This window comes from Danaus plexippus, chromosome 14 (assembly GCF_018135715.1).
Source record: "Danaus plexippus chromosome 14, MEX_DaPlex, whole genome shotgun sequence".
In the NCBI taxonomy this organism is placed as follows: Eukaryota; Metazoa; Arthropoda; class Insecta; order Lepidoptera; family Nymphalidae; genus Danaus; species Danaus plexippus.
Genome location: NC_083546.1, coordinates 7,699,455 through 7,725,623, shown reverse-complemented (window position 1 = coordinate 7,725,623; position 26,169 = coordinate 7,699,455). Strand labels below are relative to the sequence as shown.

Genomic DNA, 26,169 nt, shown 5'->3' with positions numbered 1-26,169 from the left:
TAACTATCAATTTAAAGAATATCATTTCCCCGGACACACGAGACACTGACAATATAACATTTACCCTCCATTCTTTACATTATGGCCCTTAGAGTTGTGAGAAAATAATCAAATATCTATAAACAACATCTAGTAAAAGGAAATGCAGTAAAAGGTATATTAGTGTATTATTCTAAGTCTGTTCTCTTTTGAAGATTTATTTTTTATTATTTTAACAAAAGTTACCTTAATTCTGATCAAATACAACAAACCAAGTTTATTGAGAGGACTACGTATAGGAATAATTACGAAGAAAAATATGTCAACACATGATAAACTCTCAATGAAAATGAAGACACGATAAACTCAAAAATGAATATTTTATCAAATGAAGATAAATGTACCTATCATAATTACGACTTATTGTCTAGAGTCTAGACGATGTAAGCCGCTTGATGAGTTGGATAACGTATCTAGTATCTACGCACGTTTCATGATCACTTGCGTAATCAAATCAATTCTAATTTAAAACATTATTAATCCTTTTGGCTGTCATTCACGCTTTTTTTGCTGTTGCCACAAAGGATGTTCGGTAATATATTGTCTTATACACCATTTTCTTACAGTAAATAAGAAGATTACATTGTTTTATAACAAGCCAATAAACACAATCTGTATTTACTTATAATCTTATGTATTTTAAATACAATGCTGTTTATTGTTTAAAACTATACAATTTTAACTTTTTTATACGTCGGTGTGGTTGTTAACTTAAATTATCCTGAAATATGATGTTGTAGAAGAAAAATATCAAGTTTTACACACGTAAAATTTTACATTTTGTATGTATACTTAACACTGCAAGTGGCGTGTATTCTTAATGCATTTAAAGGAAGTTTTTCAAGGTTTTCAGGAATTTCTAGTGGATTTTGTCATCTTTTTTTAAGAAAGGAAAATGAAACAAGGAGGAATAAAATGATATTTCATTCCTCCTTGTTTCATTTTGCGCGTGTACTCGTTTAGATGAAAAATAGTTTTTCGCTTACTACGCGTTTTTTATTGTTTTATATATACATAATCCCGAAGTTTCGTTTTCAGCAACCGTGATCACGCTCAGACGAGCTGAAAGTGTCTGTCAGTCAGTCTAGTTATTTATGATCTCCGCCAACGAATTCTTAGTTTTTTCGCGTACCGCTCTGCACGCATGCAGAATGTGCTTACTTTGTGTTTTGATCTTGCAGTGTGGTCACGGACGGGGGCTTAGAGCTGGGAAGGAGGAATAATCAAATTCAATAAAGGGCATTGAAATATTCGAATACTTACTACCATAAAAACATACCTATTTATAAATAGTTTCAGTAAATAAAAAGTCTCTTATTTCGCGACATTTTAAACTTATTATGCTGAATATTTGCTTTTGAATGAAATTATTATAAGTCCTTGATAAGACTGAAGAAGAGATTATTTACAAGTAATAACTCTACAATCTACATACAGCTCTATATAAATAAACAATAATATTTTATATATATTTTTGACAATCTGAGTCTAAATAACCCCGTGAAAGATACAATGTAATATTTATCAGTACAAGTAAAATTTTAGGTTACCGTAATGGCGTGTACACGCGACTGCTAATTTACTCAACCCCTGATAAAATGCAATGATCTGGAAAAAAATACATCAGCATAGTCGTAACACAACTTTCCACGATGTATACTGGCATTAATAAAATGGATTTTTCTTATTTTTTTATATTTTTTTTTATAAATATTGATTGTTGTTTAAGAGCTGTCGCAAAAAATATATATTTTCGTAAGCAAAGAAACTTGATAAGGCTAGACAAAAGTTTTTTATTTTTGAAATGTACGTTATCGTATCAAAACAGATTATCAACAATAAATTATTGAATAATTAATATTAACTAAAATGTAGATAAGTAGATTCTTCCTAATCGATGATATACCTTTTATTTAAGGTAATGCCATTCGAGTAGAGTTCGTATTGAGGATCGAACGCCCAAAAAATGTCCGGGGATCCTACTAGCGAGACTGTGAATTCTCAGCCGGATTCCAAGATGGAAAGTTCCGGGGAGAGAAAATTCAGCACGGTTGAGAAAAGGCTGGACCTTGACGATATATTAACAAACGAGCTCGGTCAGTTCGGATGCTTCCAATTGAGAAATATTCTTCTGGTAGCTGTACCTATTGCAATGTCAGCGTTTATGAGTGAATTCATCTTTTCGGCTGCCGCTATACCGCACAGGTGAGACCGATATCATTATATTGATATAGAAAAAAATATTTGCACAGGATAAAAAGGAAGGATTAATTCCTAATGCGAACTATTTCTTGTAAATGTATATAAATATTTTTTTATTTTCACGAAATGCACAAGCATTTTAATAGACATTTTATCAAATCACTGAACCAAATAATGAAAAATTTGCATGAGAACGGCTTCTGCACGAGTCAATTTACTTCCTGCTACAGGATAATACATTACTGTAATAAAAAAAGGGAAAAATCATTTGTTGGATTCATTATTTATTATTTGAACAGATGTCGTATTCCGGAATGTGGTGAAGATGGTAAACTTCACGAGATTGAACCCGAGTGGATAGGAAAAGCAATTCCAGAAGCTAATTCTGGATATTCACGCTGTGAAAGATATGCACCAACCAATATCGGCATCAACGGCTCTTTAGACTACTGCCCAGCGAACCTTTTCGATACTGCAGAAACGATAAGCTGCGATGGCTTTGTTTACGCAAGAGATAATTCAGTAGTGTATGAGGTAAGAAATAAAATGGGAAATATTATATTTTGTTAAGTACATGCCGGTAATTCCGTGAGCTACTCTCGTCTCAAATTCTCTCTGGACTCTATTCGTGTTTCATTTTATTATTATTTTACTGTATTTGTTACTCTAAATGTAAAATTAAAATTGTAAATCTAATATTATTACTTTCAGTTTGATCTCGGGTGTCAAGACTTTTTACGAGCATTTGCTGGTACATTGAACAGTATAGGAACACTTCTGGTTCTGCCGATAACCGGTTTCTTCTCTGATCGTTTTGGACGAAGATGGGCCCTCGTTATTAGCGTATTTAACCTTGCTCTTATTGGTCTTATACGAGCGTTTTCTGTAAATTATCCAATGTACCTTGCCCTGCAAATTCTACAAACAACTCTCGGCGCTGGTACTTTCAGTTCCGCGTACATTTTTGGTAAGACTTTCTACCGTTTTGGTCGTTATTCTTTTTTTGTGAAATTTTTAAAAGCATATTTTTTTGCAGCTGCTGAGCTCGTTGGACCTAAATATCGGGTGATGACTAGTGCTTTCTCGTCTTCAATGTTTTCTGTAGGCCAAGTAATATTGGGTGGTGTAGCTTGGCTAGTACAGCCTTGGAGGTACATGATCATGGCCCTTCACATCCCTTGCTTCTTAATCATCTCTTACTACTGGTTACTGCCTGAGAGCATCCGCTGGTTACTTTCGAAAAATAAGAATGAAGAAGCACGAAAAGTATTGGAAAATGTGGCGAGAGTAAATAAAAAGTCTATAAGCGAAAAATCAATACAAGCTTTAATGTTCACTCCAGAGGGGACTGACAATAATACAAACGTAAGTAAAACTTACGTTAGTCACAATAAAGTATTGAATAACTTTCTTAGATTTATTATTGCGTGCATTGAAATTTGCGACACGTTTTATCTGTATACATTAAAAAGTTATCACGTAAATAAGCAATGAGATAAAAAGCTATAATATTCATATCAGATAGCACTATCAGGTACCTAAATATATAACTAAATAATAATCCAATAAGATAAGTAATTATATTAACATGCAATAAAACTTATAAAAATATCAATAAATATAAACACGTGTTGGGAATTTTTCGTTTTATGATTGGTTTCTTGATGTTTTTAGGCTGATAAACCTGGTCTAATCAAACAAATCATAAGTTCTCCTGTTCTACTGAGACGAGTCTGCACAACTCCTATTTGGTGGATCACAACGACATTCGTCTACTACGGACTGTCTATCAATTCCACCGGATTATCCGACTCAATATATTTGCAATATATACTTACATGTGCCATCGAAATCCCCGGGTACTTTACCGCAGTGTTGGTGTTGGACAGGATTGGAAGAAAAATAACTCTCTCCAGCGGTTTCTTCTTCAGTGCAGCCTGTAACATCGCTTTCGTTTTTATACCAAGTGGTAAGTTCTAGATCTGGACCACTTTGAGACTAAAAAATGTTTAAGCGCTCTCATTTTTACACCTATCGAAAAATCAATATAATATCCTAGCTAATTGAAATAACAGCTAAATTTTTTTTGGCTTTCTTACCAACCCCCTTTAGGCCTGCAGTGCCCAAAATAGGGGGGAGGTTATTGACCATTTTGGGAAAGGCTGATCTGGACAAAAATTTTATAAGTATAAATAAAAAAATGTCCAGTTGACTTTCAATAAACATTTTCCATATTAATGGACTTACTATTGAAAGTGCAACAAATTAGCCAGAAGACTAGCCAGATAACATTTCTTTTCCTTGTTTCACAAAAATATACCAATGATTTTATTTTCAATTGTTTTAAATATATTGCATACTTCCAGATTTATCCGTTCTCCGGCTAATTATTTTCCTTTTGGGTAAATTTGGAATCTCGGTGGTGATGACGTCACTATATCTGTTCACATCTGAGCTCTACCCCACGGAATACCGCCACAGTCTCCTGGCCTTTTCATCCATGGTCGGCCGTCTTGGATCTATAACGGCTCCACTGACACCCGTTTTGGTAAGAATATAATTAAATGATACGTATGTTTATATAACACAAGTTTTATATATTCAGCTTTAAATAGTGTATCTTGAAATCACCAAATTAATTGCCGAGTTCATTGCCTTAAAAGGAGAAATAATAGCATTATATAGGGTACAGCAAACTTAACACATTTTGAACTAAAACAACAGCACTAAACTTAAGTTGGAAATGTTACGAATCTGTTTCTAAGAATACTAAAGTTCTGACGGTAAAAGATATTACATTTATAACATATTTTAATTAATTTTTATTTAGGTATGTACAAGCCATATACGTTTATATAGTAATGATGGCGTCAGTCAAAAGTGAAATTTATTTCATTTTGTGAACGGCCCTAATACATAATTAATTGATTATAATTAAGTCCATTTAAATTCCAGTAATTGAGGTCGTGTTGTTGTTGAATGAAATATCAATGTTAAAAATAATAAAAATTGATAATAGTAACCGATAATCCGATACCTATGATTGATGGATACGCGGAGTATGCCGTTAATCAGCGATCAATGACATATCATTTAAGTTATTCAATACATGAATGTTTTCGTATTTTAAAACAATTATGACAGCTCGTCTCGGTTGAAGCATGGACTATGATGCCGATGTCACATTTTAAATATTTAAGCTTTGTGTTGGTATTAACGGTTCGGTCCTACCGTATAGACCTCATCTAATTAAAAAAAAAATATTCAACGAAAAATACGAATAAGATGAAAATGCATAGAGTTTAGCATTCCACCAGCTGTGTTAATAAAAATCACATCAATTTCCAGGTGAACTACTGGCACGGTATACCGTCCATGATGTTTGGGGCTATGGGTATACTGGCTGGACTCCTGGTACTCACACAACCTGAAACACTTGGCACCACAATGCCCGATACGTTGGCTGAAGCTGAAGCCATCGGCAGGAAACCAACTGTATAAATTCTAACAAACTATACTCTCTACTTCATCTCTCATTAAGTTAAATACATTATTAATATTAAGAATTATACACAATTGTTATATGAAATTATAGTATAAGTTATATACATTAATAAAATTGTTCTAACAAAGCTATATTCAATTTATCCAACCTTGTGTTCATTAGGTTTTTACATTCAGAAAAAGAAATTAAGTACTATAATGAAGTATATTAAATTCACGTAGCCACCAGCCATTATTAAATGCAATATTTAAGTTATACCTACTTGATTCATTGTATGCTAGAAACTTTGATCTTTTCATCAAAACAATTTTTAGAGTTTACCCAATAAATAATTAATAATTCACTTAGTTTTAAATCTGAATTATCTTATCAATTATAAAAACGTATATTGTTGTTAATATAAGATAATAAATTGTTGTTAATATATAGTAAAGTAATACACACAGTAAATTATAACTTTATTCACCTTCACTAAGAGAACTTACAGATCACGCATAAAACAGAAAACTTTTATCGGTTATAGGTATTATATAACGCCTGCGGTAGGAAAGAGGCAATTATTTACATCAAATATTTTGAAAAATTTGAGATCAGGCTCCTCATATACATATAACACTAGCTACTGCGATGTATTACATTTTGTTTTGTAAATTAAACCATTATAAGTGATATTTAAACGAAAAAGCGATCTTACAAAACTCTTCTAAACACAATGAAGTCTATAGATTAAAATGGACAGTTACAGTGCTACGGCTGGGAAAGAAAAAGAGCTGACGACACCTCCGAGCCGCCCTTCGAATCAACGAATTCAATTACATACTCATAAAAATGTCCAGCTCTCACTTGGTTGTATGTTAATTATAACAAGAATTCATTGATATGAATGACGCTTAACAGATTAGATATTAAATTATAAATCAATATTTAATAACAATGAATATGTAAATAATACTTATATAAATAACAAACACGATTACAATTACAATAAATTCTTACAAACTAAAATACATACGTATTTTGGATATTCATTAATTTTATTGGCAGAGTTGGCGATAAGACAATCCACATGCTTTAACATAGATGGCGCTTTACAATTTTTTAGTCATTAAATTACATGTCAATATTTAAATACATTCAGTATGAGATAAAACCTTGTATAGATACTTAAAATTATTGTAATTGTAATCAATATTTATAACAACGAACTACATTAGTGTATTGGATATTTAAATAAAATGTAATGATCGTGTGACGTCACCGTACTGAGGCCTCGAGTCTCGACTCATAGATACTAAGGAATACCTAAAATATAAATGAATATCAATTATCACTTAATTCATTTGTTTTAAAAATAATCTTAATTAGATAACTAAGACATTTTTTATTTCGACTCTTTAAAAATCGTTTTTTTTTTAATAAAATAAGATCATACATACCCGGACACTTGACGTTTCATATAAAGCCTATATCATATAATTAAAAGCACAGATTATACCTACTTTGATTGCACAAATACTTTTGGAAACATTTTATAATTCCATATTACAGACTAATAGATACGCACTCTGTATCAAAAAATGTACGGTAAGAAATAAAATTCAACTTTTTACTCTAATAGCCTCAACCAATCGATCATGAGCCAAACGAATCATGACGGTCTAAAGGAAGACCTTTATGGCTGCAGCCTACAGGCAGTACTAGAGTAGGGACTCACACACAAAGAAATCATTGCAGTTAAAGAAAACTCATCGCATGTTCTCATATTTATTATCTCAAAGTTGTAAGTCAGAACGACTTAATAGTGGCATTCTCCTAACTTCCCAACAATCGGTATCTTTTACAACCTTGTCATAGCAAACGGAGATCATAGGAGCTTCAGACGGCTTCTGTCGCTGATTGTAACAGCAAAAAAAATGGACAATCAAGAACTGCAACTGTCCTTGAAATTAATTGCTACAACGCTAGATACCAAGATCAGAAAACATCTCACTATTACTTTATTGGAAACTATCGAAAGTCGTCTACAAATTGACCAAATATTCTTTGACTGGTGATATTGGTTAAACATTAATAGAATAAAAATAAGTTAATACATTAAAATACAAGTTCTTATCTTCTCTTTTCTGGATTTTACGAATAAAGACTGTTTATATGGAAAATTCGCAAAATGACTTCATAATTGTATCAGAGACTAAATAATTATAAGTGATTAAAAATATCGTACCTAACCAACAGCGCCATCTATGTTATAAATTACGTGACTCGACACAAAAATCTGTGCATCGAATTTGAGGATGAAAAACATTTTATTTTTTTAATGTCTTTAAAGATACAATTCTAGAAAATTTCAATCGAATTTGTCTAATGCTTGTTGAGTTAAATAAGCTTCCATCAAAACATAAAATATTAGCAGAATTTAACGTTTACACATAGATATATATATACGAGGCCGTCTGCATGACGTAGGGATGCATTGTACTTAAGATCAATTAATTTCAACTCAATAAGTCAATTTATTGGAGCTTCACAATTGTTAAACAGAGTATTCAACTTTTCATTTCAGCGAAGACAAGTGAACTGGCGCAAACGCTCGCGCGTCGCGGTCTGTGTCGTGCGCCAAGCTTAACCATCCACTGGGATGCCAAAGCGTCTGACCTAAATAATAATTGGCGGGCAAAGTATAAATTCATTCGGAGATCGAACGCGTCGCGGGTTGCACGAAATAGACATGATGAATGTGAGAGCTGGTGGAAAACCTGCAGCAGATCCTGACAAGCCGGTGGATCTCGACGACGTGCTGGCCAACGAACTCGGCCAGTTCGGCTACTTCCAGTTGAGGAATATCATCCTGGTGATCATACCGATAATGATGTCTTCATTCATGAGTGAATATGTGTTTTCTGCAGCAGCCATACCACATCGGTAATATATTTTATCATATGTTTTGGGCCACAGCTAACAAAGATTTGACTATGCTCTAACTTGTGTTTCTTTTTGGACCCTTAAAAATTTAGATCGAATGAGTTTAATGCATTCCATTATCCTGAACCAAGTCCTTACAGCGCTGTTAGCTTCACATATATCTTCGGTTTAAACCTGTAAGTTGTAACCTTATATTGTACACGTTTTGTAACAAAATCATTTGTCGTGTCCGCAAATCAATAAACAGTTATTTAATTACAGCTAATCACTCCGTCAATTGTTTTCCTCGGCGAGCCTGTCACGAGTTATTAACCTTGTGAATGAAATCGTATGAGATTTGACTTTATTGTTTATTATGATCACGTGCATGAATTAACAAATGAACATCAACAAATATTTTATTCATATTTTAAAAGTTCACAGCTGACATTGTATACAGTTGTTTTTTTTTTTCAATTTTCAGAAATTATTCTGTCACAAGTGTATTTTCTCAAGTACTATCTATTGCTGAATAAAGATTCCAGCAGATTTCTTCACTCAAATTTTATTCAAGCAAAAAAATTTAAATTTCTATATGTACATTTAAAAAAAAATTTGGTCCTTATCAATACAATTCTTAATAACTTAAAGACCTACTACCAATTGTGTGTTCTGACAGGAATTATTTTTACTATTATTATTTAAGATGTCAAATACCTGAATGTGGCGAAGAAAATATGTTCCAAGAATACAATCAAAATTGGATAAGCAATGCTGCTCCTAAAACTGGTTATGGCGTTTCCTATTGTACGAGATATGCTCCCCAAGGCGGAAATATGTACGGATCGTTGGAGTACTGCCCCGCGAACCTGTTCAATATGAATAAAACTATCGCTTGCGAGGGATATGTTTATGCTAATAACAATTCAGTTGTATATGACGTGAGTATTTCAGTGACAGATATTAATTGGGTACAGCCATTAGCGGTGACAAGTTACTTCGTTCGGTATTAAGATAAACTATAAAAGTATTTTATTTCAGTTTGATCTTGGATGTCAAGACTGGTTGAGAGCTTTGGCGGGAACTCTTAATAGTGCTGGAATATTACTAGCAATGCCAATAACAGGGTACGTCTCAGACCGTTACGGACGAAAACTAGCGCTGGTTGTCAGCGTATTCAATTTAAGTCTCTTTGGTCTCATCAGAGCCTTCTCAACAAATTACTTAATGTATTTGATTCTTCAAATAGTTCAAACAACGCTCGGTGCGGGTACCTTCAGCTCTGCCTATATTTTTGGTGCGGCGTGAGATGACACAAACTACTCGTATTGTATAAAATATTGCTAAAAAGGAAACATTCTCAAACTTGATCTTTATTTCAGCTGCTGAACTAGTTGGGCCAAAATACCGCGTGGCTGTCAGTGCAACTTTGTCCTCGATATTTGCTTTGGGGGAGGTTATTCTTGGTACTATAGCTTGGCTTGTCCAGCCTTGGCGATATATGCTGATAGCACTCCACGTCCCCGGTTTCCTGGTTATACTCTACTGTGGAGTATTATCAGAAAGCGTTCGATGGTTGCTATCAAAAAAAAAGTATGACGAGGCTAGGAAGATCTTAGAAAATGTTGCCAGAATAAATAAAACACGGATAAGTAACAAGTCCATAGAAGCGTTGATAAATATGCCACAGCAACCAATACTCGAAAAGGTACTTGTGAAACTAGTTAAATATAAAATACTTGGGAACCAAAACTATGTGGAAAATTTTAAATATAAATTGTATCGTTTCAGGAGGGAAAACCTAACTTGTTCCGTGCGATAATTAGCTCTCCCATATTGCTAAGAAGAGTTTTGACTACTCCGGTCTGGTGGATAACTACAATTTTTGTGTATTATGGTCTATCAATAAATTCGGCTCATCTCTCCGAGACCATGTACCTGAACTTTATTTTGACTTGCATCATCGAAATCCCAGGGTTTTATACGGCCGTTCTGGTGATGGACAGAACTGGAAGAAAACTAACACTATCCTCCGGATTCTTCTTCAGTGCTGTTTGTAATATAGCCTTTGTATTTATTCCATACAGTGAGTATATATGAATTATCTCGTAGTAGGTCTAACTGAACATGTCTTTATATAAATTAAAATTGATTTAAAATAAATAAGTATATACACTGATGGAATGTTAAGAACATGATACAGTTTCGATGTATTTTTTATATATATTCCTATACTTGAAATATGTTCAAAAAAAAATTAAAAAAAATTTACGACAGTCTGATATGAATCGTCTTTCTATTGCGAACAAAACATTGCTATCATGTATTTATGTTTTTTTATATTGACGTAACATTTTCAGACTTATCAATTATCCGTTTGGTATTTTTCCTTCTCGGGAAGTTCAGCATTTCAATGGTGATGACGTCCCTGTACCTGTACACGTCCGAGCTGTACCCCACGGAGTACCGCCACAGCTTGCTTGCATTTTCATCAATGATTGGACGCATTGGAGCTATAACAGCGCCCTTAACTCCAGTACTTGTGAGTGGAAATATTTTTTATAATTACGAAAGAACGCTATGTAGGAATCGTAATATTTTTTTGACTAAAACATCTTTCATACGCTAACTTTACTCCGTAACACCTGTTACTACTAAGATGCATTCAATGATGATTCGATTCAAAAAAGAAAAAAAATGACAAATATTTTATGTAAATTTCACGTGACGAGGACAAATAGTACTTAAGTATTTTCTTTCAGATGTCTTATTGGCACGGAACGCCGTGCATGATGTTTGCCACCATGGGAGTTTTATCAGGATTGTTAGTTTTATCACAACCTGAAACGTTGGGGACGAAAATGCCTGACACTTTAGCCGAAGCTGAGGCTCTCGGCAGAACAGTCGACCTCGGAAGAGCCTCATGATGATTGAAGCGAACTTATCAAAGCATACTTTAAAAAAGGATAAAAAATGTTATTAGTACGAGATATAGCTATTTTTATGATATTTTTGATATACATGTATAAATTAAGCAATGGTTTATTTGAATGCAAGTGAAAATAAATAATTGTTAGTTTTATCGCTTATATATAAAATAAAATAGGTTTGTTACATTATATACCTTTGCCAGTTACATCAATTTAAACATCTGTAATCTAAAAAACGACAACAAATGTAATAGTTTTGATTCATATTCAGCGGTTCCGATTTATAGCATCACAGAACAAAAAGTGAGAGTGAGAACAAGAAAAAAATGTATTGACCCTTAAATTAGCCACGTCGAGAATGATAAAACGTTTAGTGAAGACAAAAAGCGAGTTGTCTTCTTTAATAACGTTCATATAATGTGATGAACGGAAAAGAACACGCAAAAAGTGTACAAAGACAATGTTAGCAATCGAAACGATATAAGGGTGCAATGACCGAAAGGGACAAATACGATAAACTGCTAATAAAGAAAAATTATATATCTGAATGATGTTTTAAGAACAGGGCTGGGAATTCGGAAGATTCACTTTTATTAATTCAATACTTACTAGCTGAAGTTAGTATTGTGCAATTATAATATCACTGAATCCTCGTCTGAGTTTTCTGTCCCACTTATTTGGCTAACTTTCAGCACTGACTGGAGCCAGCACTCCCAGCGTATACTTTTAATAAATAATTCAAATTTCTTTGTAATCTTCTGTTTTATTTTCATTAACGTTGATAAAAAATAATGATTATAATTATAATCAAGAGATGAGTAAGGATTGCCCACAAGCCTTACTCATCTTTTGCCATTAATTATAGTTACAACTTATTTTTAGTTTTTACAGACACTTGCACATTTTTTTTTAAATTTAAACCTTTTTTTTCAATTAAATTCTTCTTTCTTGACTTTACGAAAGAATTAAATTTGTTAATATAATTATTAATTTTGCTTTGAATGCGTTTGTCATCAGTTGTGATATTTTTTTGTGGTCTTTAAGACAAACTACTGGTGTTTGAATTTGTTGTGTCTATCCAATGACTGTTACACTATTTTTATTCTAAAATGAAACCGTTGGCGAACCTGACGAATAAAATTAAGTAGGTGGAATGTTAAAATTAATAAAAATCACGAAAACAGTGAAGATTAATTTGACATATTTAATAAAAAAAAAAACAATGTTTTTGATTAATCAAAGCAAAATCTAAAAAAAAATAAAAATAATCATCAATAAATAACTCTGCTCCGGGAACATTACGGACGAAAAAAGCACATTCTATATATATACAGGGTGTTATAACAACATTCACCTTCCATAATCATAGAGTCCTCACACAAACCAAACACACAGTTTAAAAACATAAAAAAATTCTTACAAGTATCCTTACTATATAAACTACACCCGACACAACAATCTTGGTCCGATAGATTTTTATCTTTCATATTCTTATAAAGGCACCAGCGATAACACTGACTGCGGTTGTATCACACAAGCAATGAAGAATCAAATTTATAGTTTGTTTAATTAATGTAATGCTTGCGCACCGCAACGGACTGCTCCAAGCATGGACCCCTCATTTAGTTCTTGTTTGTAAATCTAACAAATGATATATTTGCAAACATTCCTTTCGTCCTTAACGTCTCTTGAATGTCCACATTCGGATTTTGATAATGGCAATCACATTATATACGGAAATTTGTAAACATGGCGTTTTACACGACGACCAAAACGTGCACTCACACCCTCACTATTAAATAACAACCTAATCTTTTCTCATACATACAATGCACTAAACGAATTTGAGCTGACGTCTTAATATCCAAATGCTGTCCCATCCGCGACGCCATCCTTCCGTGACGTCATCAATCAGCCTACGCACTGGCGCTGGTTACTCCGCCATCCTTCTCCTGTACCTGGAGGTCCTTGAGTCTGTCAGGCAGAGCGGCGCTCGTGTCCGGCAGTAGGAGCGCGAGCAGCGCGGGTCCCAGCGCAGCCAATGAAAACACAACCACAGGCAGACCGGGCATGTACTTTTCCTGAATATTGAAAATTTATATAAATGTGACTAATATAACGGCTTACTACGCGTTCTGCCTCGTCTTTGTGATCACGGTCGCTGCAAACTAACCGCAACGTCGCGAGTGAGGAGTTTTTAAAAATAATATAATAACGCGTAGTACTAGTCCGAAAATACTAGTTTCATTTAAATGAACACTCGCGAAAGTCTCAGGTCTTTTAAATTTATTATTATAAATTATATATTATATATTTATAAAGTTTTATTTATATTACCGAATACAGATATCTTCGAGCTTCAACATATTTCGCAGATATTTTTTAGGATGTGGTTATATCGGCATGAGACCGGAAATGACGCTAAAGAGCAAGTCGAACAAAAAAATAATGTAGGCGATCAGACGGAGCGACTTGACATATTTTCAATGTACTGATAGTGATAGTTATGGTCACCTCAACACCTCAAAGTGAATGGATAAGCTAATTTATAATCCCTCCTCAATTTTAAAGCTGTCTTCACACAGACGATCGTCTGTATTACAATTGTTTTCTAACTCTACTTCAATCTGAAGAGGCAGAGCTAGAGGGTACACGAATCACCAAATACGTAATATCAGTCAGACTTCCTGTCATCCTTTGACTATAAAATGACTAAAATAGTCAATTACCAGTAAGGGCGTCTGTGGAGCAATAACAGAGCCGATCCTGCCGACGGTGTTGGCGATATTGACTAGAGAGTTCCTGGACGTAGTCGGAAAGACCTCCATGCCGACCACATACACGGAGAAGATTCCGTAACTGCTGCACATCTTGCCGATCATGTACAGGATAGTGGAAGCCCATGCTACTGCTGCAAATTAAATTGGCTTCTTATTTATTTTTAATGTCGATCGGTTATTGCTCGATTGTCATTTAAGCTAAACGAATTTCAAGCGGAAGTCGTGGGTCGTGACGCACTACCCCAGATATAACCAATTAACTCTGGCCTTGAAAACATTAGTATTACAAGTTGTATAACACACTATACGTATGGATATTTGTCAAATAAGTAAACTGGACTTTTTTTACCTAAGTTTCAGCTTGAAATGATGAAAACATTTACATGTCCCTCTATCGAAATAATTGAATATTTTTTTACATAATACAGCGTGACTTACAAACTCAATATAAAACGTATTTTAGGTTACATTACTCCTAAAAGTTAAATACCTCAACTTAGGAGCTGATGAAGTGACATTCACTCGTCATTAATTAAATATTCTCATTTGTCAGATATAAAGGCAATTAAAACATTTTGTTTATCACAAATACGGTAAAGTGTGTCGAGATACGCTAACGATAATGATGATACGGTGCGCTGTTTAAAAATTCTTTAAACTATAAACCGTCATTCACGTATCTTTTGAGGTTATTTTAATAATCAAATAATTAGCTTACATTTGGGCACGAAAGCGGACGCCATGAAGAAACACGAGCAGAGACAGTACGCGATGCATATAGGAGCCTTCCTTCCGAACCTGGTCAACGTGAAGGCTGTGATGATTCTGGTTGGAACTCCTAAGAGTATCATCATTGAATAGTTCATATATTTGTTTCCAGATATATTAGTGGAATATATTATGGCCCCGCTGAACACGAACATGCTACATATGAAGCAAGCAGCTATCACTGACAAACGTACGAGGATGGTCTTTGATCGGAGGACTGCGAGGATCTCGACCGGCTCGTCCTTAGACTGCTGGTTCATCTAGAATTTACCAAAAACATAGTTATTGTTGAACCCCAAAACGAAAATAAAGTTAAAAAAAATAATCACCTCAACCATCCTGTTCTGCTCGTTGGATATGGTCGATAGCATTTCCTTGGCTTTGCTTGAGAGAGTGATGTTATTTATTTTAGCCACCTTGTTTAAGACGCGGACAGCCTCTTCTTTTCTGTTGTGCGCTAAGAGCCACCGCACTCCCTCATCGACGAGGAAAATATAAAATACCTGAAGACAAACGTACTCATAGTGACCTATACAGTATACACCAAATCTAAATGAAACAAATATTATCGGATTACTACGCGTTACTTTAAAGTAACCGAAACGTCGGGAGTGAGTAGTTTTAAAAACAATAAAATGTCGCGTAGTAATCCCAAGATATTAGTTTAATTTAAATGAACAGTCGCGAGAATTTTAAATCTCAGTATTACATCTAACTAACATGTCATCAAACATGTCATACCACAATCAGTAATGGAGCATAAATAGCTCTCATCATGTATCTCCAGTAAGGAATTTTCCAAGCTATGAGACCGAAAAGCGCTGCGCCAAGACTTGATAGAATGTCCGAAATGCATGAGAACGCTACCCGACTTTTCTGACTGACTGTTTCCAGGGCTGAAAGAAAATATATACTAAATTTAATTTGCAATAAATATTAATACCTCGTCAATTTAACTCCATACGTCCAGAGACCTATTTAATCGCATAAATCTTCGTTCAGAAACAATAATATAAAATCTGCTTACATATGTATAGATTAGATTCAAATATCAAGTAAATACTCACATAACACCATAGAAGCGTTTCCGTAACCCAGCGCCGTTTCAAGAAACTCGAGCACGAGTAGCGACCAGTAGTCGAAGGTGAATGATTTGAGTAAGCCAGCGATACCCACCATCAGCGGTGTACCAACTATGATCACCTTACGACCATACCTGTGATAGACATACCATTCATCATAACCGTATCTTGAAGAACACGCACACATACGAAGTTTCAAAAACCTGTCTTCCATACCTGTCCGAAATTATCCCCGAAATAATGTAGGAAAATACAAGTCCCAGATTATGTACGGTCCCTATTAAAGTCCTTTTCCAAGGCTGACATCCCAAGTTGAACTGAAAAATTTTATCATTTATTTGCCTGTTTTACACTTATTAAATATTATATTATTAAAAAATTCTTCGTTATGGAATGCGAAATCTAACCGCGAAAATTAATACGCTTGGTTACTTTCACTCACTGGTCAGAAACCTTCCGTATATTAAATTCCTAACATATTATAGTTCCTATGAGGTGCATTTCATAGGGTAATTTGAACAAAACTATACATAAAATAATTACGTAATTTATTTTCATATAACGTATAAAATGTAATTATTTAAATTCTGTATTTAATTTTTCTTTACATATATATTTAATAAAAATATTATATAAAAAAAATATTATTTTTGTCTCTTTACAATAATATTTAATTTTGTCTTTATTCTGTAATTGTTTTACGAAGCGTAACTTAATTTTTTTTTACACCGTTTAAATATGTATATATTATTTAATGCTTTATGAATACATAACTTTATTTATATATCAGATATATTTAATAATTTAAGTCTTTACCACAAATTAGTTACCATTGCCAATCGATTTAATGGGAGAGTTCGCACACTGCTCTTTATTTTTTGTTTACATTAGATAAAGACGAGAAACATTTCTAAGTGGCAAACGTCATTTATAACAAATTATTTTATAAATTTTTTCAAATTTCTATAATTGATTTAATTTTACAGCCATTGTATCAGAATTTTGCGCCAAGGTTGGAAAATATCAAGGTGCTGCATAAGTTTTAAAAACATTCTTTGATCGTTGAAATAAACTTGAATCTACGAATTGGTCTCTCTAGATAAATAAGTACGGAAATTAGGTTTATTTAACTAACAGCAGTTAACCCTAGAAAATTCAAAACGACCGTGTCATTAGTGTTAAGAACAATAGAGACAGAAATATCTACATCACAATACACTAACAAAAATTTAAAACCGATACGCAAACGTCAACATGATATACATATTAAAAAAAATTATATACATAATGACAATTCTCATTGATGTGTCTTTGATAACAAACAAAATATCTTTTAAAGATGGAAAGATGAATATATGATAAGTTTTTATTGGATAAAATAACCTCACTATATATTAATATATATTTAGGAAACACACGTTTAATTTGAACCGAACCTTTAAATTCCCGAACGCACCCGAAGTGACGTTGTAGCTACGACATTTGTTTTGTTCACTTTTCACGCGGGAAAGTATTTGTCGACACGATTTGTGTCTTTGTAAATTGAATTTAACTTATTAAAGGTGTTTTGGTTTAAGATAATAATTAGTTTGTTCTAGTTAAGGTTTTATTTGTTATTTAAAAGTATTGGCCTTATAAGACAACTAAATATATAATAATTTACTACTCGCCGGACACACATATGCCCTTGATAATGACCATAACGTGATGAAGCCCCGACGATGAGAGTTATTTCACGGTTCGGTTATAACATTATGTAACTAAATTGGTCACATTATTTATATGGCAAGCATATATTTAAAGTTTTATTTACTTTAAATATTGCAACAAATATAACTTATATAATGAATTTATAGCCTCACTTCCATAACACTAAGACTACGAAAAATAATCATATCAAATTTTAAAAGCATATCCTAAAACCAATGTCTGTATAAGTGAGTTTGATTTAAGCTCGGAAATTTTTAAACAGATTTTGATAAAATTTACCACTTAGATAATACTCACCCCATGAGTTGTTTAGCAAAATACCTAATATAAAATGGGAAACCGTAATATGAAATCGTAATATAAAATCCAAAACCGGATATTTCGTATACGATTTCACAAAAAAAATATTTTAAACCGCTAAGCTAATTTCAAAATAACTACATTAATATTAGTCCAAAATTTTTTAATGGTGTTTTCGTTCTGTAATATATTTAAGTTTCTCTAACATTAAAAACACCGTCGAAGAAGACTTGAAATTGCACGTATAAAATAAATTTTCCGGTTAGTTTTCATACATTTTTTTATAACCCATTATCAAAAAAATATCATATCTTACCTCCGCAACAATACTGTTGTTATTCTCATATATAACGTCATCACAAGGCATAGTTTTGTTCTCCAAGAATATATCCGGCGTACACTCAGTTATGTTCGAATGCTCAGTAACTGAGCGGAGGCATACGGATTTTTGAGTGGCGTAGTCGCTCCATGAAGTGTTGAATATAGGTGGAGATAGCTCGCACTCTGGCACGTGACATCTACAGTCAAAAGATAATGAGTTATAAAGAGATATTAATGCATTGATTGTTGAAAGAAATAATATAATTTGTTAGAGTAATAATGATAGTATATTCTTATTAATGAACAATCAATCATTCTCCGAATGGTTTTCATTATATATATATACATATTTTAAAACACCTAATACATCTTTATAAACTCGACAGTAACATCAAATATTACTTGACAGCTATTGTTATCGATTGGTCTAATAAGTGACATACACAATATGTGTCACATGATACATCAGTCGGACGTCAAACCGACGTGCAATGAAAACAAAAACAGCTAATTAAAAAAAAAACATCAAATACCGTCTAGAAATGTATTACGTCATTCGAAACTGTAAAAAAAAAACATTTAAAACCTATAAAAATTGTTGTAAAAAGTAACAGTTATTGAAATTCTGAGATTTATTACGACTGTGGAATATTAAAGAAATTAACAATTGGTATTCAACTATTTACTAACTAATATTGATGAAGTACAATGGACTCTTATAGTTGTTTATAGTAGGTATTTCACATTGGAAAAATTTTATCTAATAATAAACAATGGAGTGTGAAAGAAGCGTGTAATATACTTTTACATACATAACTAATATTAAAAGTTCATAATAATATATTTTAAAACTTTTAATTGATTTTCTTGAGTTCTTAAAATGATTTTTCTTCTATAACGGTCTTGAATATTCTTGCTATTGGTGTGTCAACAAGGAATTAGAATTTAATTTAATTTTTATTGAATATAAAACCACCTCTCAGTATTCCTGTCGTGATTACATTACCTGAAATTAACGTCCGCGGCAGTAAAGACGTAATTGAAGTTGCACATGTGAAGGAACGAGTCCCTGAAAGCCAGCAGTACGAGCAGAAACAGCTGGTACTTGCCAAAGCTTCCCAGCTCACTGAGGATGCCGTCCAGATTAAACTGAACCTCTTCAACAGGCGCCGACATCTGAAGCGAGTATCACGTTAAAAACCACTCTATTTTATGCACACATTATGTGAAATTATTGATCATGTAAAAGACACTAAAATGACTGAAAAGTAGACATAAACATTCTTGAATATTTATTACAAATTAGGACATTAGTCTTATCTTTTATAAGAAAAATCACTTGTCCAAACAGTGCTAAGTATCACTTTAAATATATTTAAATATTTGGAACAGTTCGCAATACAAGTCCATTTAATATTATAATTTTCTAATCACTTACCTTGATATTTGTGTATCTTATATTAAGCAAAGATCATTGCTCACAGCATGACGTCACAGACATACGTCTACAATCATTTCCACTGGAAAAATTCAAAATGTATCAATCAAATATATTCATAAATTAAGTTTCCTACGAAGATGACACACGTTCGGCATTTACGTGCACAGGTACTTGTGAACGTAAATGCATAGTGACATTAATCTAGTTTCGATCGAAAAAAATATCGTTAAACATATTATTAAAATACCGTACAATTAACTACATCACTACATATTGATTACTATGTTAGATAGTTTTTTTTTTAATATCACATGCAAAAATTCTTTATAAATATCCAAATATAGTCTTCTGTTAAGGTGTCTGTGTGAAAAAATGCACTGGCGTGAGTAGCGATGAGATATGACAAAAAAAAACGCAAAATCAAAACTCTGCGTATGTAGTTAAACAACGAAACCTCATACTAAAGATACAGATATATTAATTATAATATTTAAGTAGTTTACCAGATTACCTATTACCCAATAGCAGGTGAATCCGTTGCTTATGGATGTTGAAATTTATTATAATCTTATTAACAAAAATTTATTGACAGTCCACACAGCACACAAGCCGACACAATAATGGTGAAATAAATTTTATAAACGAGACAATAATATTACTTTGATTTGATTATAATACCCGTAATTAAGAAAACGAAATTACGTTATTACCTAATGAAATACAATAAATACTATTTTGTAGAATTCATTAATAAAGGAGATGTATAATATATGTCAGTTTGTTGTTAGCAATCACTTGAAAACATTAATATTAAGACTTACTAAGAATCTCGGGTACGTTTTATTTAGACGAGCTCATGAACTATAATGAAGTTGTCGTAAATATACTTTTATATACCCCAGTACGTAACATTTGTCGTAACACATTATACAAGAGGTATTGTATGGGATTGTTTTTAATTTATATTTTAAATACACAACGTTTGGCGCCCATTATATCGATTAAGATAAACCGAGAGAGACGTAGACGAACGATAATGGAAGTCAATTGTGAAAACATTAAAATATGAAAAAACGACATCTTCACTGAAAAGGAAATTATAATGATAAAAAAAATGCATATCGTAACATAAAAAATATGCAGAAAAATTAAAACGAGAAAACTCGAAACCAGCTGACTGGAATGACGAAACGAATAAGAATTTCATATTCTTTTTATTACACGAACGAAATTCGACTTACGTTTTTTACTGTCACATGATTGAAGAAAAAGTTATAAAATAATAATTATTTGACAGAAATAAAGATAAGAAAAATATAATACCGTTTGCGGATATCATTGGGTTTCCAATCGGAACTTATGAATATCTGACTCTTTGAAATATACCTACACTAGCTTGTTACCCAGCTTGGTACATTAGCTTGTCACCCCTATATTTAATTACCCCATTAGTTCGCACTATCAATCAAAACGTAACCTTGAGTTCTAGGAAGCCAAAAAAGACAAGACGGCAAAGGCTATCAATTATTGTTGATATAACATTCATTGTTAACGCCTTGCCCCTAACGATCGTAGCATAAACATAGCTAGCGTAGTGCATGTTCGATAGATCCGTGTAACAAATCAAAATACACACGTAGAAAAGAATAGAAAGCATATGAAATTATCCTTGGAGTAACTTTTTTTTAAGGTTTACGTGTTCCTCATATAACGAATAGATTTTAGAAAATGAAAAATTAAATCAAGAATTTCCTTCTATAAACTATGTTAACATAAAACAAAATACATAAATTAAAAAAATATGTATTTAAAATTATGAATAAAGTTAGGTTAGTAGTTCATTTACAAAAACCATCAATTATAACTAACCTTTTTGTTGAAATAAAATAGTTTTTTTATTTAACTAAAGTATATTATAATTTTTAACGTGATTGGACCTTTTTGCTTGTTTCCATTTTTGTATGACATAAAAATAAACGCAGTCTTAAAATACAGTTCTATTTAAGACTTGAAATACTAATCAAATATACTAGTCAGAATGGCAATTATTTTCTGTTAAAAAAATAAATATCATCAATAAGAAGTTATCTTTGTAAAGATATGCTTACTATAAATTTGGCTACTTACGAAACATTTCCCGTCTCTCATTCAAGAACCTGGTAGTAGTACAGAGAAATATGAATTAAAAGCAGTAAACGGTCCGTAAGTAGTGTGACAATGCAACTTTCGTTAAGCATACTCACTCATCACTCATCAGTCATTTGCATGTGGAATGCTAGCATGCTATGGTTTTGCATTGACACATAATTAGCTATACAAATAGCGTACAAAGCTACTTCATTAAAAAGTATAGAAGATTAAAGAAAATAAAATTAATCTTAGTATTCACAAAGATCTAAAACTGAGACAGAGCAAATAAAACTAATATCTTTTTCGGATTGACTACTGAAAAGTAATTGAAACTTCGAAATTATGCAGTTTAATATAGTAAAAAATCGTTTAGTAAATCCGAAAAAGGTATTAGTTTTATTTAAATGACTCGCAAAGGCTTCGATCTCGTTATGAGTCAAAGTAAACTTACAGTCGACTTTAGTTAAATGAATATTATTCTATCAGTATTATGACCATTAAAAAGATAAATTTGACAAATATATTGATATTCAGTACTGTGTATAGCAAGAACATTTAGCTCTAGCAAGATCTGCATCTTCGGATACTCGGACTAAAACTTCATTGCATATTATTTTTTATTTTTATTAGATAAAAATAAATATATTTTTTAAATGTAGAAATGGTATAGCCATTTTTAATCTACAATAGATCAAGGTGACATAAACATTTTATTTGAAATTAAAATTAAATTCGCACAGATAATATAAAACAACAGCTGTTGATATTTTATTCATAATTCCTATGTATAATTTTTGTGACTATAAAATAGACAAAATTTAGGTTTGTTGATACGTAAATATTAATTTCACTGGCGTGTTGGCAAAGAGAGGTAATGCTCTGAGCAGGATAGTACAATCGTATTAGTATACAATTAAAACGTAGAACGAAATATATTTTTTGAAAAAAAAAAGTATTTACAAGAAATTTATGTATATATTGAAACCAGCCGCTGAACTAGTTATTCAACATACATATAATACTATGTACATACAATACATATGTATATATTGCATGTACATACTATTGTAATAATAATTAACTGAAAATAGGCCTTATATATATAAAAATATTAGGCCTACATTATGTGGATCTTATATCTGTAAGTGCTTTAGATCCCTCTTATAATTTCGATTCATAAATGTAGGTGAAGTTTAAATTGTTCTGCTCGTAAATATCCGTAATTCATTGTCAGTAAAATTCCATTAACAACAAAGACAAATAATTTTTCGTCGTCTTAATTCATCTAAATATAAAACTACGAACACGTGTATGCAGACGTCATCCGTCACACGATCCAATGAACTGCATTGGCCCTTGTTCACATTGCAAATATTTTAAATAAATCAGGATACGACCGAGTCAAAGGGCAAGTTGCAGTTGAATCGGTAATCAAATTTAAATACAAAGAATCCATCTAATTATCGAATGATTTTGTAAGGGTTTTATTCTATAAAATACTCCTAATAGTCCCCTTTGGTGTTTGAGCTGTGGAAATGAAAGTGATAGCAGAACGAAGACCCCGATATTAATAGAAAACGCTTTATATGTTATATGTGTGTACAGACAAACTAATAATCACAGTTTATATAGCTGTAGCAACGCTATCATTAGTATGGCTGCAATCAATTTAAGTTATATATTTAAGAGACAATGTAACAGACAATAATTTAAAAGTATTATTACGGTATTTTTTATATAAACGCTGAAATGATCTCGCGTGTTTACAGGAACTTCTTATGTTTTATGTTTTCAATCTGACGCATTAAATTTAACTCAAACTTATAAAAGAATTATATAAATAAAATTAAAAAATAATATTTTATTTAGCAAATTTATATATAGTAATTTTTTTTTAAATACGCCATTTTTTTTAAACTCACCTCGAAAATGTAACGTTTCACTTTCAAATATATTTAAAAAAAATTTTTTTTTTTATTACAACATTAAAATAAATATAATGAAATAATCTCAATCACTCCACATTTGTTCCTATATTATTTAATTCCAAAAATAGAAACTAAATATCCTATTTATTTTTGTATTCGTTGTTTCACGTTTGTATGCTTTGTTTCACGTTTGTATTCTTGAACTGTCTCGTGCGTATGCGTTCAAACTTCGAGCGCTCTTCCCGAGGACTGCAGTGCGAAAACTGTATTCCGTTTTAATATTTAAAAAAAACTATACGAAACATTTATTATTACCTGTACATTAAGTCATTTAATAAAGCACTATTATACGATAAAATAATAAAGTCACATGGCGTTCCTAATCACCTCAGTCACACTTGAAACACTGTTATATATTTTTTTTAGTATTTAAAAAAACATCCTTTTAATAAGCGTTAAAATAGTTTATTATGTTGAAGCATTGAATAAAATGATTGTACGAAATTTTTCAAAATTTCTTTTGTGTAAAATTCTTGAAAACAGTTTTCGGTAATATATTTCGATTCTTAATGTGGTTGTTATAAAATTCGTCCCTAGTATAATTCATTGGGATCCCATTGTTAACTATAAGAGATGAAAATACTATGTTCATTCGATAATAATTTAAAAACAGAAGATTGGTTATTTCTCCCTAAAACTTGAAGAGATCTTTTTCTGTATCGATACCATTAGGCCCTTGTGGAAATAAAAAAAAGTTATGTATATTATGATGATATAATTATAGTTACTTAATAATGACTGTATTGTTAATAATACAGAAATATTACAATCATCTCCAAACGATACATCCTTCTTTGTGTCGCACAAAGAATGTGTGAGTCACACACGTTTAGGTTACTAAATTAAATATTTAACAATTTTGATTTGTTACAGTGAAAGTAATTATATCGGCTGACGTGACGGTTTTATTATATATAATCAACAGACATTCATCCTATTTAAAACTGAAATCATATTAACAAAATGAAATTTTTTAACATAAAATTTGCTAGGTGCTGAAAAAAATTTGATACCAACTAAAAAAATTTCAAAATTAATACAAACCTTTTTTCAGACTTACAGATAATAATATAATATTAGGTATATAGCATTTCAGGATTAAATAAAAAAAAAACGAATAATTCTCACTTGCTCCAAACGATATAAAATACAAATGCATTTCCGAACGACAGTTTTTTTTTAGGGTAAATTCGGTAAACGAGCAGACGGCCTACTTGATGGGAGGTAGTTACGTCTCCCATGGACATCTGCAACAATCTGATACTGCTGCTACTGATGGTCCTGTAACCATCCTGTCAATGAGCATTGCCTTTGGTCTTAACTGAGAGTCCAGTTTTGTGGGTCGTTGATACGGAAGGGCCCCCGATACGACCAGTCCATGTTTGACCACAGCTAAGCTCTAATATCACAAAATCTGCAATTATCAAGTGTCAATGTCATCAATAACATATTAATAGAATCAGTTAGTATTGAACTCATTATTAAAAATCAGAAATTTATTTAGTTAGATATATTTATATTTTATTTTAATAATGAACAGTGTCGAATAAATATATATTCAAACATTAAAAGGACACATGTTCTTTGCACGTTCGTCGTGATCCTCGCGACTTTATCCGCACTTCCTTAATCGTTCACAACAGATGACAATGTAAATCGTGTTCATTTTGAACGTCATTAGTATTTCTAATTACCTGTGCTCTAAATAACGCGGTATCCGCTGTCAACTTTACGAGTGACAGTTAAAATGAACTTAGCATCAGTGAAATGAAAAAATTAATATCTATGTAAATTCCATATAACGGTTAATAAAGGGCTATAACGAACACCTTATATAATTATAAAAAAAACAAACCCAATGTTCAAAAGTGTTTAACGTTTTTAAAATTAAAAAAATATTACAAAGTCCGCAGACAATAATTTGAAATACAGATTAGTAATATTAGTTTTAGTTTGCCTTGCAAGATTTTGTAAACACTTTTAACGGAAAACTATGTTATATAATAACAAACTTATAAGGATCGACATTTAGCTCCAAAATGCTGAAAAAGTTTCTCGTAGATATCCTATTT

General features: G+C 32.1%; 3 protein-coding genes across 5 annotated transcripts; 2 read left to right on the top strand and 1 right to left on the bottom strand.

The window, feature by feature from the left end:
• The first annotated feature begins 1,935 nt into the window (after positions 1–1,935).
• On the top strand, positions 1,936–5,873 carry LOC116769689 (organic cation transporter protein-like). Its single transcript, XM_032660857.2, has 7 exons — positions 1,936–2,244; positions 2,541–2,775; positions 2,953–3,208; positions 3,278–3,606; positions 3,916–4,210; positions 4,608–4,789; positions 5,590–5,873. The coding sequence occupies exons 1-7, from the start codon at positions 2,006–2,008 to the stop codon at positions 5,740–5,742; spliced, it is 1,689 nt and encodes a 562-aa protein (XP_032516748.2). The 5' UTR covers positions 1,936–2,005; the 3' UTR covers positions 5,743–5,873.
• Positions 5,874–8,297: 2,424 nt separating this feature from the next.
• On the top strand, positions 8,298–12,331 carry LOC116769688 (organic cation transporter protein-like). Its single transcript, XM_032660854.2, has 7 exons — positions 8,298–8,668; positions 9,354–9,588; positions 9,689–9,944; positions 10,030–10,355; positions 10,439–10,733; positions 11,008–11,189; positions 11,410–12,331. Exons 1-7 carry the CDS (start codon positions 8,475–8,477, stop codon positions 11,572–11,574), a joined length of 1,653 nt encoding a protein of 550 aa, XP_032516745.2. The 5' UTR covers positions 8,298–8,474; the 3' UTR covers positions 11,575–12,331.
• A 425-nt stretch (positions 12,332–12,756) lies between these two features.
• On the bottom strand, positions 12,757–24,294 carry LOC116769692 (organic cation transporter protein-like). Of its 3 annotated transcripts, none has more exons than XM_032660861.2 (11): positions 24,032–24,294; positions 19,977–20,058; positions 19,545–19,714; positions 18,534–18,735; positions 16,424–16,524; positions 16,193–16,341; positions 15,867–16,021; positions 15,455–15,628; positions 15,076–15,385; positions 14,307–14,488; positions 12,757–13,658 (listed from the first exon to the last, which is right to left on the bottom strand). In XM_032660861.2, exons 3-11 carry the CDS (start codon positions 19,712–19,714, stop codon positions 13,494–13,496), a joined length of 1,608 nt encoding a protein of 535 aa, XP_032516752.2. In that variant the 5' UTR covers positions 19,977–20,058; positions 24,032–24,294; the 3' UTR covers positions 12,757–13,493. The 3 variants fall into 3 exon arrangements, with proteins under 3 accessions (XP_032516752.2, XP_032516750.2, XP_032516753.2); XM_032660859.2 differs by lacking the exon at positions 24,032–24,294 and adding an exon at positions 20,801–20,867; XM_032660862.2 differs by lacking the exon at positions 24,032–24,294 and adding an exon at positions 20,491–20,607.
• Positions 24,295–26,169: the final 1,875 nt, after the last annotated feature.

Coding starts and splice junctions, on each gene's coding strand:
- LOC116769689 (XM_032660857.2), top strand. CDS start 2,006: ATGTCCGGGGATCCTACTAGCGAGACTGTGAATTCTCAGCCGGATTCC. Junction 2,245..2,540: donor GCTGCCGCTATACCGCACAG/GTGAGACCGATA, acceptor TTATTTGAACAG/ATGTCGTATTCCGGAATGTG. Junction 4,211..4,607: donor TTTCGTTTTTATACCAAGTG/GTAAGTTCTAGA, acceptor GCATACTTCCAG/ATTTATCCGTTCTCCGGCTA.
- LOC116769688 (XM_032660854.2), top strand. CDS start 8,475: ATGATGAATGTGAGAGCTGGTGGAAAACCTGCAGCAGATCCTGACAAG. Junction 9,589..9,688: donor ACAATTCAGTTGTATATGAC/GTGAGTATTTCA, acceptor ATTTTATTTCAG/TTTGATCTTGGATGTCAAGA. Junction 10,356..10,438: donor AGCAACCAATACTCGAAAAG/GTACTTGTGAAA, acceptor GTATCGTTTCAG/GAGGGAAAACCTAACTTGTT.
- LOC116769692 (XM_032660861.2), bottom strand. CDS start 19,714: ATGTCGGCGCCTGTTGAAGAGGTTCAGTTTAATCTGGACGGCATCCTC. Junction 16,342..16,423: donor TCGGGGATAATTTCGGACAG/GTATGGAAGACA, acceptor TGTCTATCACAG/GTATGGTCGTAAGGTGATCA. Junction 16,022..16,192: donor AAACGCTTCTATGGTGTTAT/GTGAGTATTTAC, acceptor ATTTTCTTTCAG/CCCTGGAAACAGTCAGTCAG.